This window comes from Ascaphus truei, chromosome 4 (assembly GCF_040206685.1).
Source record: "Ascaphus truei isolate aAscTru1 chromosome 4, aAscTru1.hap1, whole genome shotgun sequence".
Classification (NCBI taxonomy): domain Eukaryota; kingdom Metazoa; phylum Chordata; class Amphibia; order Anura; family Ascaphidae; genus Ascaphus; species Ascaphus truei.
Genome location: NC_134486.1, coordinates 75,415,745 through 75,431,334, shown reverse-complemented (window position 1 = coordinate 75,431,334; position 15,590 = coordinate 75,415,745). Strand labels below are relative to the sequence as shown.

At 45.4% G+C, this 15,590-nt stretch overlaps 1 protein-coding gene across 1 annotated transcript in view; it reads left to right on the top strand.

The window, feature by feature from the left end:
* SEL1L2 (SEL1L2 adaptor subunit of SYVN1 ubiquitin ligase) overlaps positions 1-15,590 on the top strand; it is a 73,146-nt gene that overhangs the window by 33,811 nt on the left and 23,745 nt on the right. The window contains exons 6-11 of the mRNA XM_075594932.1: positions 5,060-5,220; positions 7,251-7,307; positions 8,944-9,012; positions 9,560-9,637; positions 10,507-10,569; positions 11,367-11,454. Coding sequence (XP_075451047.1) covers positions 5,060-5,220; positions 7,251-7,307; positions 8,944-9,012; positions 9,560-9,637; positions 10,507-10,569; positions 11,367-11,454 — 516 coding nt within the window. The remainder of the gene's footprint in view (positions 1-5,059; positions 5,221-7,250; positions 7,308-8,943; positions 9,013-9,559; positions 9,638-10,506; positions 10,570-11,366; positions 11,455-15,590) is intronic.

Here is a 15,590-nt window from a genome sequence, read left to right as displayed (position 1 = left end):
TTGAAAGCTCCTTCTACTGTCCCCAAAATATATTTGTATATAGTTATCATATCCCCTCTTAGACACCTCTTTTCTAACGTAAATACATCTGGTTTAGCTAGCCTCTCCTCATAAGTTAGATCGCCCATCCCCTTTATTAATTTGATGGCTCTTCTCTGCACTCTCTCTAGATCCATAATGTCTTTTCTAAGGAGTGGTGCCCAAAATTGTACTCCATATTCAAGGTGTGGTCTTACCAACGCTTTATTAAATGGGCATAATTATGTTTACTTCCCTTCCATCCATTGCTGTTTAATGCAAGATAAGATCTTGTTTGCCTTTGCAGCTACTGCATGACTTTGGGCACTATTGCTAAGCCTGCTGTCCACAAGCACTCCTAAATCCTTCTCCATCATGCATTCCCCTAATATATCCCAATTTTACTTGTAAGTTGGCTGTTTATTCGTGCTTTTCAAATGCATAACCTTTCATTTATCTGTATTAAACCTCATCTGCCATTTATCTGCCCAAGTTTCCAGTCTCTCCAAATCCTTCTGGAGAGAAATTACATCCTGTTCTGATTCTACAACCTTACACAATTTAATGTCATAAGCAAAGATGGAGACTTTTCTCTCTATGCCAACCTCAAGGTCATTAATAAGTTAAAAAGCAGGGGTCCCAGTACTGAACTCTTTGGTACTCCACTCACGACTTTAGCCCAACCTGAAATAGTTCCATTTATGAAAACTTTCTGTTGTCTATCCTTCAACCAGTTTTCAATCCAGGTGCATAAATTTGTACTGAGTCCAATTTGCTTTATTTTGTACACCAACCTCTTGTGTGGAACCGTATCAAAAGCCTTTGCAAAATCTAAGTAGACCACATCAACTGCATTACCCTGGTCTAAATTCCTACTTACCTCATCAAAGAAACAAATAAGATTAGTTTGGCATGATCTATCCTTCATAAATCCATGCTGAATATTACTCATAATTTTATATTCTATTAGGTATTCCTGAATATTATCCCGTATTAAACCTTCAAGTAGCTTCCCCACTATTGAAGTCAGGCTTACAGGCTGTATAGGCTGTAATTCCCCGGGTTGTAATCTAGCTCCCATTTTAAATATAGGCACCACATCTGCTTTGCGCCAATCTTATGGTACTTAGCCTGTGGAAATGGAGCCCTTGAATATTAAATGTCATCGTTTGGCTATTACTGAGCTTAACACCTTAAGAACTCTTGGATGTATGCCATAGGGGCCAGGTGCCTTATTTACTTTAATTTTATACAGCCGCCTGTGAACTTCCTGCTCAGTTAACCAATTGTTTGTTAATATCGAGGTTGTGGCTTCCTCCTGCGGCACTACTATTAAAATTGATTCTTCCCTGGTAAACACAGAGGCAAAGAATTGGTTTAATACCTCTCCTTTTTCCTTATCTCCAATAATATGTCTGCCCATCTCACACTGAAAGAGTCCTATATTTTCTTTTCTGATTTTTTTGTTATTAAGGTACTTAAAGAACTTTTTAGGCTTGATCTTATTTTCTATTGCAATTATTTTTTCATTGTCCATTTTTGCTAATTTGATTGCCCTTTTCCAATTTTTGTTACATTCCTTATAATTCTGATATGATGTCTCGTCCCTTCTGACTTCAAGTATCTAAATGCCTGCCTCTTTTCCATTTCCTCCCCTTACTCTTTATTTAGCCACATTGATTTAGACTTGTTTCTTTTATACTTATTACCTAAGGGTATAAACTGATAAGTGTGCTTTTCTAAAAATGTTTTAAAGACTGCCCATTTATCTTCTACAGTTTTCCTTGCAAAAACATCATCCCAATATACTCCTTGTACATTAGTCCTCAGCTTATTAAAATCTGAATTTCTAAAGATTAAGGTCTTTGTTGAAACCAAGTAATCTGTTTTTTTGATCATTTATTTCAAATGGTCCAGGACTTAAATATTTCTTATTACTTCTACATTGTTTGATATTACCAAAACCAGTATTGCCCCTCTCCTGGTTGGTTCCTCAATAATTTAGGTCATGTAATTGTCTTTAAACGCCCATAAAAAACAGTTTCCTTTTGTTGTAATGCTAATCTCATTGCCCCAGTCTATGTCTGGATGATTAAAATCACCTATTATGCGAACATGACCTAGTTTTGATGCCTTCTCCATTTGCAAAAGTATTTTAGCTTTCTGAAGCTCACAGATATTTGTTGGCTTATAGCATATCCCTACAAACATTTTCTTTATACTTTTACCTCCACTGCTAATTTCTATCTACAAGGTCTCTACATTTTCATAATTCCCTTCATAAACATCTTCCCTTTATAATATTATTTATTTATTTTATTTATAAAATGTTTTACCAGGAAGTGATATATTGAGAGTTACCTCTCGTTTTCAAGAGGTTTTAGACCCGGTTTAACATATAAGCATACTCCACCTCCCCTTCTAATTGCTCGATCCTTCCGAAAAAGGGAATAACTCTCTAAATTAACTGTCCAGTCATGAGTTTCATCCCACCATGTTTCAGTAATGCCTATGATATCATACTGCTCCCTTGCAGGTATTAATTCAAGCTCCTCTATTTTATCTGTCAGGCTTCTTGCATTAGAAAGCATGCATTTAAGGTTTTTTTTCGGTCTGTACTATTATCTTATCTGCTCCTGCTTTTCTGTGCCCATTGGGTTTAGTCTTGAGAAGCTTTCTAGTATTATTTGTATTTACTATGGGTGTCTCGCTGCTTGTCAAACTCGCACCTGCCCCTATTCTACTTCCATGAACCCTTGCTATTTCACCATCTATTCTATTTAGTTTGTTATCTGTTTCTTTCCCCTCCCCCATACATATAGGTAGATTCAGGTGATAAAGGAGGGTGTTCATATACAGATTAACATGTTAATTCAAAGGAATAACTCCTAAACAGCAGGTCCTGGAATAAAGAGCAGAGATTTGCTCATATGCAAAAGCTGTAGATATTTATAAGCCAGAAGCAAACGGATGCACACTTCAAAGGTAGAACATAGGGTTAAGTGCAATAAAAAAGTCATAAAGCATATCAGAAACCACAAACTATGCCACATCATGCTGTTGGGTTCACTGGAATATTAGACATACTGTAGCAACAGGCAGAAGTAACACACAGTATATTACACTGAAGAACCAAGCCAAACAGGTTTCATAGTCCAAAATCTCATAAGTAAATATAAAGGCATATATCTGTATAAAAGATCCACTTAGTTAGTACATCCTTATACTTTGAAAGAGGAAAAGTCGGGTTGAGCACCGCAAAGAATTCGGGCTGTAGGCAGGTTTAAAAAATGAACTATTTATTCGGCATTGTGCCTAATGACATACAAGAAGTGACCTCCGACGCGTTTCGTGCCTCGACGGCACTTTATCAAAGAGTGACCCTCTGCTCAGACATCACTTCTTAAATAGGCAACCAACTGACTGCAATGGTTTCATGTCTCCAACCCTTCTCCAGCAATTAGCCTGATCACAGGTGAGGATCAACCAATGAAGATGACAGCATTCAGTCAATAGGAATGCAGATCCAAGAAGTACAAAAACACTCTATATACATATCATTAAAATATAGATATAAACACAAGTACAACTAACTATAGCACCTTGGGTGTCCCTCAAGCAACGACCTGCTTACTATCATAAATTTAGAGGATACACCATAATACCCATACATAATGCAGAGCTAAACTGAAGTCGCAACACACTGCAACTCTGCAACACGAGAAACAAAATACAGTAGTAATAGTAACCAATTGAAAAAAGTCTGAACTTACAATGAACAAACACACATGTACTGACAGAAAATATCTTAAGATACACGTGTATCTACATACAACATATACAATTCTATTGATAAACTTAATACAGCAATGTATGCTTAGAACCAGTCAATATAGAAAGAAAACCCTTTATCTATATGAGATATTCTATGGAGGAAATAGATAATATAATGTAAATATATAAATATCCACATAATCAAATTTCAAGGATAGGCTTATAACAATGAACTGAATAGAAGTCCATATACTGTATAGCCAATAAAGAACGGACAGGACAGGGATCATACTCTATACAACTCCCACAAATATATTCTAAGTTGTTAAGCTGACATGAATATACATTTATATATAAAACTACACTTTCAACTGGAATCTTGGATCCAAAATATGTTCACACTACATGAACATCAATGTATAGCTTCATGGAGATCTATAGAGTCTACTCTCCTATCAGGTATCTATGGTCCAGAGACCTATGGAGAATCAGAAGTACAAAGAGATGTCTCCAAAACACCTAAATAGCACATACGTATAGTGTGAACATGTAATTCTGCGTGCAACTGATGATGTATATCTCAAGAGATTACAACACCGTGATCAATATAGATAAAAATACACCTTATATAGGTTCAATGTATACTGAACACAACACGTATGTACTAAATATGGTAGTGATGTAGCACCTATGTACAGATCTTCGAAGGGGGAAACGGAGCGGGAAGTCACAGAACAAGACCCATCACACAAAAAAGTGTGTGAGCTCCCAATCTACATTCATACCTGCTGGGCATAATGTGTCCATGCTGGAGAAGGGATGGTCATGAAACAATCCAACCATCTTTGAGTATCTTCTAATTTATTACAACGTCACCGCCATTTTGTACTATTTTTGTATGGGAGTATTTATCTTCAAAATAGACGTTTCTTTTTATGTGATGAGACCAGAATGGTGAGTACTGAATAAAGAGATATAAGGACATTATACAGCAGATCTTGCTGTTACATAGGTTTTAAAAAAAAGCTGCACAGCAGGTTTCAAGCTACTTCAGCAGCCGATCGCTGTATATTTATTTCACCACCTTAGATGCAGAAAAAAAAAACATGTTTCGGAGGGAGATACGCCTGACAAAGGGTGGGATATATTAATGAGTATTTTATATTGGCAAAAGCTTTATGGTAGAAGAATAAGTTTGCTTATAGTGTAAACCAAAACATTGTTTTACTATCAAACTGACGCTGAAATATAATTTTTTTATTTTCAGTCATTGATAAATTAGACAGCGATGAAGGATTTCCAGTGGAAAAAGTGAGGCTAACCATGAATTTGGAAAATCCCAATACCAATGATGAAAATGAAATTATGGACTGGGACATCTACCAGTACTCGAAGTTCCAAGCAGCGAGAGGAAACATAAATGCACAAGTAGGGTGAATTATTTAATACATGGTGGGCTTTAAGATGTGACATTTTAATTTAGGTGAACATTAGTATTTCAGACAAAAAATTAGTTTTGCAATCCTTGTATTAATCCTTTGAGTGCCAAGTCCCCTCTTGCACTTGCAATCACATGATCGCTTAGTCACTGATGATGGAATGGAAGAGAAGGAGTCCCAATTCCGTTCCACTTCCTGATAGATCGCTTTCTGCACTCCCCTACAAAAACAAGTATTAAGATAATGATGTAGCTATTGCATCATGGGACCCTGGAGGGGTACATTTATTTTACTTTCTTTACAAATAACGTCATTTACAGATGTGCAAATATATACATGCTGCTTGGATGCAAATGAGACATTTTAACTCATTTGGGGGGGGGGGGAGGGGTCATTAAAGTGAGATAGCAATGTATAGTGGAAATCTGAATATATACAAAAATGTACATGTATGTTTACAATTAGTTTGATCATTGTGCCATTTAAAAATTCACCTTTCCCGTTTTTTAACTGTTTGTGTTGTGCGCTGATTTGCTTATCAGCTGTAGTACAACTGAAACTCTCATTTGCTATAATTCTAGTGTATAAATTAAGCAGACAAAGGTTGCTCCCTACCACTGGGCAGGATAGACTAGCTGCTGAGTCACTTAGACATGTGACTACTCCAGCACTTTCTAGAATTTGGAAGTCAACAGGCCCTTGCCTGACTATTCTGCAACATTGTAGCAGAGAGAGGTACTGCAGGAAGTTAACTCTTTACCTCCCTATTAACCCTTAACGGAGTAGACGCCCACGTGGGATACTACATATGTAAAGAGATTAATTTGAGTGCACTGCTAAATATTGTACCAGCTTTAATTTAATATATTAGGTCAAAGCAATGGAATATTTATGTATACATGTACATATTTATATATGTATTGATAATTATATTCAATATATTAGAATTTCCTTAATATTACTATATCATAACTTGTTGTGGTATTAATAATAAACAAGGAAGAATGTTCACATTAGGTTTGTATAATATATAAAATGTTGATGATAAATTGTTAAACTAAATGAACACACATACACATATTTGTTATTTATTTTTTTATTTTATTTACATAGGTTGAATTGCCAATTTTAATAATATGCCTTGTTGTCTTACAACTTTCATTATTTCACAAAATACTATTAAGACTACATTTACTAGTCTACTTGTAAATTTGATACAAGTGGAGTGCATTTTACAATGTGCTACAAAACATGCCTTGGCTAAACATGTAAACTGTAAAACACCCACTAAGTCAGTGATTTCCAACCTTTTTGGTTTGCAGGAACCCTTGAAGTATTTAGAAAAATCTCGGGGAACCCTATCTGGTTGACACATATTAGGTTACACTGGGGTCAGTCACAACATTTCACACCTCAAGTTCCACCTCTATTTCCCACCCTTTACCCATGTATTTCTCTCCCATCCATCTCACTAACTCTCCCCACTACCGCCTCGCATGTATTTATCCCCTGTGTCTCACTCTTACTCCCTCTTTTCCTCACTCACTCCCTCCCTCTTGCCTCCCTCTCTTCTCTCACTCGCCCCTACCTTCCGTCAATTACCCCACTCTCTCTCAATCCACCCTACAAAATACATACCAAAAAACCCCACCCCAGGGGGTGGGGGGGGGGGGGGGGGAAGGGGGTCTGTGGTTCACGGAACCCTGGTTGGGAATCACTGCTCTAAGTAAATAGCCCCCTAGTTATAATACTAGATATAATACACTTTCATGATTTTAATTCAGGTCACTTGAGATCTTTCTTTGTATTGATGGAGATTAGGGCTGGACAGGCTTCACAAAATGCCTGTATGATGTCTATAGAAGGATATGAAGTATGGAAAGTGCTCTTCAGTGTAGGGGCAAAGCTCTCCTCAAGGTGTTAACACACCAGAAAAAGAGTAATTTATATATCCTCTTCGTATTGTTTCTTGTAAGCATTAGGAAATAACAACAATACACATTTAATAATTATTTGTAGGTGGCTCTGGGAGTGTTTCACTATACAGGCAGGAGAGGTCTGAAGCAAGATCATTTTGTAAGTATATATTATTTTAGTACTGCCTTTTTTTTCTACTCATATGGCTCTTTCCTTTTCCTTGAAATAGATGTTGTATTTTTTTCTATAGTAGGCCTATTACTTGTTTTTGTATGTTGCTTTACCTACTCATTAGGACAGGCCTTTTTGGTCGTAATTTATTGTGCTCCTATTCAATGTGGTGAGAAGCCGAGTACTTCTGTTTACCGTGCAGTAACTTCTGTGCGCTTAAATTAATGTTAAATCATTAATTGTGCATTAATTAGCTTGTGAAATGAATGGAGCTAAGCTTTTCCCTAGCACAGGGAAGATGACTCCCAGTAAACTTAATAGGGTGACTTTTTTTATTTTTTTTTAGAATTTCCTCCTCTCTAATTTCACTTTAGTCCGTTTAACCTGACAAAATACACAGCCCTCAACAACTACTGAGAAGGCAGACACACTGTATGAAAGTACCAGACAAATGGAAACACTCTGTAATACAAATGTTGTTCATGTTTGTTAACTTTGTGGATGAGTGCCATTTCATTTAGGTTGCCTCTTCACCCCTCCATAAAATAAACACTTAAGTACTATTCTAAAGAGAGCAATATTGATGCATTTTATTGTATCGTTTTACACGTAACAGTCATACATTATGATTCCAGATAGTGGGATGAGTTGGGCATCATTGAAAGTTACTGTTTCTTCAGCCAATCAGTATTTTCAAATGAAAAGGTTCCCCCCCCCCCCCCACATAGTATTGTTTCCAGAAAATGCATGATAAATTCCTTTGATACAGTAATCCAGTTGTCCACTTATCCATGACCAGTTCTAGTTCTGTCAGTTCCGGGGGATATGGTGTATGAGTTATCTGCTATTTTATAGTGGTGCACTGGATGTGTGTTTTGCTTGTGTGTCTTTGGAGGATGAGTAATTAGTATCAAATAAACAATGGTGGTTGAATATATTCAGTCCTTCAAATGTGATGGCTCCAGGGTATGTAGAGTACCCCTACTTTTTATTTTCATACCCAGAATACCACTGACATATTGGATTTATTTTAGGAAGCCTCACTCTCTTTCTACTTTCCAAGCAGTTTTAATGTTCTAGCAGCCATAATGGTCCTGGAGAAATGCAAATATAACAGTAACTTGAAGAAACTGAGATTGGGAAAGCCCTGTACACTATCAATTCATGTATGGATGTATATCTTTATATAGCTGTACTCAGCGCTTTACAAGAGATAATACAGTACAGGGAATTATAATACAATAAGTGCAACAAGCAAAGTCAGACAATAGGAATGGGAGTCCTTGCCTGAGAGCTTACAAGCTGAGTCGCAATCTAATATATGAATAACCTCTTATTTTGGAGCGCTAAATGGTATCACAACCTACAATTAATCTACTTCAAAGCATAAATATTATAAAAAAATCTTTCAACTATGAACAGAATTAATTTTCCACAATTTTAAATAAATGTATAATTTTTTAAGCAGGACACAGTACTGCTACTTTTTTTTTGAACCCACATTAACCACTGAATATATTTTATTACCAGATTAAGTGTTCATCAATCTTCTTTAATTTGCTAAGTTTTGCTTTTTGTATGCTTGCAAAAATCAATAATAATTATACTTTGTCATTATTCTTAGAAAGCACATTACTATTTTTTGAAGGCTGCTGATGCTGGAAATGCAAATGCGTTGGCGCTACTGGGAATGGTATATATCTTCTTCATAATATGTTTTTTTTTTTTTTACATTAAAGTTTGAGGAAAATGAATTAAGACATCATGTAAAATCCAGGTCCCCGAGAGATCTCCCTCAGAGCTCAGGTCTACAGTGTTGACCTGAGCCCAGGTTGTTAAGCGTGAGGGCCCCCATGTCTCTGTGTTAGAGGTGGACATCCATCCAGATGGACTGCAGCAGATGTTGGGCCTGACCAGAGGATAATTGTCCCTGCACTTGCCCCCTGTCCGCAGCCCTGCTTAAAAATGGTATATCTCTATACTATTGCATTGCTAAAATCATTTAAACAAAATGAACAAGAACATCAACAAAGAAGGGATATATATTCTCAGATCTGTTGGGATCAGTTTCATGCATCTGTAATGTTGTTTTCTTGTCAAATCTACTGTAAAAATAATGTTAGTCATGTATATGTTCATATTCAGTATTGTGCATAAGTTGGAGTTCACACTCTGGTTTAAAATATACGTGAATGAGTTCTTTGATTTGTACATGCTATACTTCTCATGTCTTCACTTAGATGTATTTAAAAGGAAGTCCTGCAGCTCCTCAGAACTACCATACAGCCTTGAGATACTTCACATTGTCTGCTTACAGGGTAAGCATTGAAACTCCTGAAAGTGCCTAAAACTACGGAGTTCTGCCAAATGATAACTGGTGACATTTGCCCAATTCTGTAAGTAAACATGTGCCACCAATAAAAAAAGAATTGAAACATGGTTCTTACTGATATGAAAATGTCAATGCAATAGAAATGTATCAGGCACTGCAGAAATCCAAACACCAAGGTACAACAGGTTTATTAGCCATGAACTCGGCAATATCCTTCACCTCTGTGCTTAACAACCCAGCAGCCCACTCTCCCTTTTCCCCTCACTGCAGAGGGTGCGGGGACATTCATATTTGAATTTCAATTACGGTAGAAATCGGTCTATTTTATAAATTGGGAATTTGAAGGCCATGCAACTTAACTAAAAAAAGCAGGCATATACAGTTGTGGACAATTATATGTTCATAACCAGGGCCCGACAAACTGGGCCAAAACCTACTCCTTCCCCCCATCCCCTGCCCACGACACTTACCTGCGGCGGGGTCCGGTTGTGGGGTCCTGACGGTGTCTTGTCGCCTTTAAAATCATGTTTTTCTCCTGCAGCACTAATCAAAATGGCATCCCGTTGCCATGGCAATGCAGCGTAATATGATGCCGCGCGGCCATTTTGAAAAGTGCTGCAGGAGAAAAACATGATTTAAATATCAAGACGGAGAAGACCGGGAGGCGCCGGGGGACACAGTTTCAGGTAAGCAGTCGACAGCGGTCACAATGCAGTCGCCCGGGCAATCGGGCAACTGCATTTGTCAAGCCCTGTTCATAACTATATACCGAGGAGGTACTCTCTCAATGTATTATTTCCAGTTAAAACATTTTAATAAATAAATAGATTATAAGTGTTCATGTATACATTACAGGGGAATCCTCGTGGACTGTATGGCTTGGGTCTTCTATATCTCCAAGGCAAAGGGGTTACTGTGGTAATTATAATTTTAATTATTGCTAAGGGCTAAACACAGGCAATTAAAGCTTTCAACTTTCTGTTCTTTTTTTTTTTTTTTCAATTGACTTTACAAATAATATAATGAGTGTCACCACATAGACTGAAAAACATTACATTTAGAAGACACAAGCATACAGTCGTCCCATGCTGACCTGAAAAAAATTGTGAGTAGTAGAAGAAAATCTCTAAATCCCTATAACTTGTAGCTGCTGCAGCTCTCAGCTGCTATACACAGGTCTATTTAGTGGAAATGTAGAGAACTGGAATGGATTGGAACTGTTTGCTCAACCATATTTGTATTGTTGAGATCTTCATTGCTTATTTAAAGCGCAGGCCTATGGGAAGCTGCAACGGATGGCGTTGGCTTCCTATTGTATGACTGCGAGCGTCATCTTTAAAAAAACACATGGCAGTGCACGAGCAACAAAAGAGTATCTTGGGAAAATATGGCACAGTTCAGCTACAGGGGATCCAGGGTTCAAATACTGTAAAATAAATGTTATATATATATATATATATATATATATATATATATATATATATATTAGGCAGCTTAAACCCCATATGAATAATTTTGTCCTAAGGTGCCTTATGGCTTAGTTCCACATAGTAAATCTTATCCTGTATCATATACACCATATAATACTTCTATATAGTATTTTACATTCAATTATGGATATGTGCAAAAAAAAAAGAACAGGTGTCTGTAAAATTGTCTTTATTGAGCACAAATGAATAGTGACCATGTCAAGTCGTAGTATGACTTTCTTTCAGAACTATGGAGAGGCTTTCAGATACTTTAATAAATCAGCAGTAAAAGGCTGGACAAGTGCAAAGTTTCAGCTTGGAATCATGTATTACAGTAAGTGCTACAGTACATTAGCTACAGTATGTAAAAGTAAAAAACACACTTTTGTCTTTTCGACGACATTTACACAGTTGATTCCACCAGGCTTTTATGGTGCCACCAGCATGGCGTATTCACAAAAGGGCAGTAGCTCTTACCAAATACTACATTTATTCTGGATAACCTCCCGAAAAGTAATGGTTGAAAAGTAATAGATGTTTTCCTGTACCCCACGTGGCAGTGGGTACTGATGGGGATAGCTCCTCCGTTCAGCGCAGTAGGAAAGGAAACTCTTCTGCAGGTTACAGTCAGGCTCCTCCCCTTACCTGCAGAAGCAGTCTTTTCCTGTCCTATAGCGTCGCAGTAGAGTTGTTTGTATTGGAAAGGGACTCACCAGGGCTGCGTTAGGTAGCCGGTCCCCAGGGGGTTTACTCAGCCCCTCTCCCCGTGAAGCTCTGGCATCATGCGGGTGCTGTTCTGCTGACCGAAGTTCACCCGCGGCCTGGGTGAAACCACGAAAGCATCTCTGCTTGCAAGCGGAGGATGTGCTGGCCATGTGTGGTGAGTTTTCCTGGCGTCCCACGTGTCTGGGAGCACACGCGCGCTCCTCTGCTGTTTAAGGCCTCGTTCAGGGTGCAGGCTTCGGAGGGAGAGCATGCTGCCGTGCGAGCTGCCGTGGGACACAAAGTATTCAAATTGAATACTGGTTGTAAGGGTAACAGCTGCCGTGTCTCCGAAGTACGGAGTTGACGCTGGCTACAGTTTCACTAAACGAAAAATTCGTTTTTTGAAGCTGCAGCAGCGTCACAGGGACCTCCCAGCCAATGAAATCATTCTTGAGAATGATTTCATGACTGCAACTTGGATCCCTAACCTGCCGCCTGTAGCACCGCCCCCTCCTCAACTCCTGCTCTGCTGTTGATGAACACACATCGCCCAGCAAACTGCCGCCCTCCCTCCCGAACGCCCTCCCGAACGCCCTCCCGAACGCCCTCCCTCCAACTCCTGCCTCTGGCATCCTGAACTCCCCCCCGGTCCCCGCTGCTCACTCCCCCTGGTCCCCGCTGCTCACTCCCCCGGTCCCCGCTGCTCACTCCCCCCGGTCCCCGCTGCTCACTCCCCCCGGTCCCCGCTGCTCACACCCCCCGGTCCCCGCTGCTCACTCCCCCTGTCCCCGTCCCCCCGGTCCCCGCTGCTCACTCCCCCCGGTCCCCGCTGCTCACTCCCCCCGGTTCCCGCTGCTCACTCCCCCCGGTCCCCGCTGCTCACTCCCCCCGGTTCCCGCTGCTCACTCCCCCCGGTTCCCGCTGCTCACTCCCCCTGTCCCCATCCCCCTGGTCCCCGCTGCTCACTCCCCCCGGTCCCCGCTGCTCACTCCCCCCCGGTCCCCGCTGCTCACTCCCCCCGGTCCCCGCTGCTCACTCCCCCCGGTCCCTGCTGCTCACTCCCCCCGGTCCCTGCTGCTCACTCCCCCCGGTCCCTGCTGCTCACTCCCCCCTTGTCCCTGCTGCTCACTCCCCCCCGGTCCCTGCTGCTCACTCCCCCCGGTCCCCGCTGCTCACTCCTTCCCCGGTCCCCGCTGCTCACTCCCCCCTGGTCCCCGCTGCTCACTCCCCCCGGTCCCCGCTGCTCACTCCCCCCGGTCCCCGCTGCTCACTCCCCCCGGTCCCCGCTGCTCACTCCTCCCGGTCCCCGCTGCTCACTCCACCATGTCCCCGCTGCTCACACCCCCCGGTCCCCGCTGCTCACTCCCCCCCGGTTCCTGCTATTCACACCCCCCGGTCCCCGCTGCTTACTCCCCCCGGTCCCCCCGGTCCTCGCTGCTCACTCCCCCGGTCCCCGCTGCTCACTCTCCCCGGTCCCTGCTGCTCACTCCCCGCGGTCCCCGCTGCTCACTCCCCCAGGTCCCCACTGCTCACACACCCCGGTCTCCGCTGCTCACTCCCCTGGTCCCCGCTGCTCACACCCCCCGGTTCCCGCTGCTCACACCTCCCCGGTTCCCGCTGCTCACACCCCCCCGGTTCCCGCTGCCCACACCCCCCCGGTTCCCGCTGCCCACACCACCCCCCCCCAGTTCCCGCTGCTCACACCGCCCCGGTTCCCGCTGCTCACACACCCCCGGTTCCCGCTGCTCACTCCCCCCGGTCCCCACTGCTCATTCCCCCGGTCCCCGCTGCTCACTCCCCCCGGTCCCCGCTGCTCACTCACCGTGGTCCCCGCTGCTCACTCCCCCAGGTCCCCGCTGCTCACACCCCCCGGTTCCCGCTGCTCACACCTCTCCGGTTCCCGCTGCTCACACCCCCCCCGGTTCCCGCTGCCCACACCCTCCCCACCGGTTCCCACTGCTCAGACCCCCCCCCCGGTTCCCACTGCTCACACCGCCCCGGTTCCCGCTGCTCACACCCCCCCAGTTCCCGCTGCTCACACACCCCGGTCTCCGCTGCTCACTCCCCCGGTCCCTGCTGCTTACACCCCCCCGGTTCCCGCTGCTCACTCCCCCCGGTCCCCACTGCTCACTCCCCCCGGCCCCCGCTGCTCACTCCCCCCGGTCCCCGCTGCTCACTCCCCCCGGTCCCCGCTGCTCACTCCTCCCGGTCCCCGCTGCTCACTCCACCATGTCCCCGCTGCTCACACCCCCCGGTCCCCGCTGCTCACTCCCCCCCGGTTCCTGCTATTCACACCCCCCGGTCCCCGCTGCTTACTCCCCCCGGTCCCCCCGGTCCTCGCTGCTCACTCCCCCGGTCCCCGCTGCTCACTCTCCCCGGTCCCTGCTGCTCACTCCCCGCGGTCCCCGCTGCTCACTCCCCCAGGTCCCCACTGCTCACACACCCCGGTCTCCGCTGCTCACTCCCCTGGTCCCCGCTGCTCACACCCCCCGGTTCCCGCTGCTCACACCTCCCCGGTTCCCGCTGCTCACACCCCCCCGGTTCCCGCTGCCCACACCCCCCCGGTTCCCGCTGCCCACACCACCCCCCCCCAGTTCCCGCTGCTCACACCGCCCCGGTTCCCGCTGCTCACACACCCCCGGTTCCCGCTGCTCACTCCCCCCGGTCCCCACTGCTCATTCCCCCGGTCCCCGCTGCTCACTCCCCCCGGTCCCCGCTGCTCACTCACCGTGGTCCCCGCTGCTCACTCCCCCAGGTCCCCGCTGCTCACACCCCCCGGTTCCCGCTGCTCACACCTCTCCGGTTCCCGCTGCTCACACCCCCCCCGGTTCCCGCTGCCCACACCCTCCCCACCGGTTCCCACTGCTCAGACCCCCCCCCCGGTTCCCACTGCTCACACCGCCCCGGTTCCCGCTGCTCACACCCCCCCAGTTCCCGCTGCTCACACACCCCGGTCTCCGCTGCTCACTCCCCCGGTCCCTGCTGCTTACACCCCCCCGGTTCCCGCTGCTCACTCCCCCCGGTCCCCACTGCTCACTCCCCCCGGCCCCCGCTGCTCACTCCCCCCGGTCCCCGCTGCTCACTCCCCGCGGTCCCCGCTGCTCACTCCCCCGGTCCCTGCTGCTGACACCCCCCGGTTCCCGCTGCTCACACCTCTCCGGTTCCCGCTGCTCACACCCCCCCGGTTCCCGCTGCCCCCCTCCCCCCCCGGTTCCCACTGCTCAGACCCCCCCCCGGTTCCCACTGTGCTCACATCCCCCGGTTCCCGCTGCTCACACCTCTCCGGTTCCCGCTGCTCACACCCCCCCGGTTCCCGCTGCCCACACCCTCCCCACCGGTTCCCACTGCTCAGACCCCCCCCCGGTTCCCACTGCTCACACCGCCCCGGTTCCCGCTGCTCACACCCCCCCAGTTCCTGCTGCTCACACACCCCGGTCTCCGCTGCTCACTCCCCCGGTCCCTGCTGCTTACACCCCCCCGGTTCCCGCTGCTCACTCCCCCCGGTCCCCACTGCTCACTCCCCCCGGCCCCCGCTGCTCACTCCCCCCGGTCCCCGCTGCTCACTCCCCGCGGTCCCCGCTGCTCACTCCCCGCGGTCCCTGCTGCTTACACCCCCCGGTTCCCGCTGCTCACTCCCCCCGGTCCCCACTGCTCACTCCCCCCGGCCCCCGCTGCTCACTCCCCCCGGTCCCCGCTGCTCACTCCCCGCGGTCCCCGCTGCTCACTCCCCCAGGTCCCCGCTGCTCACACACCCCGGTCCCCGCT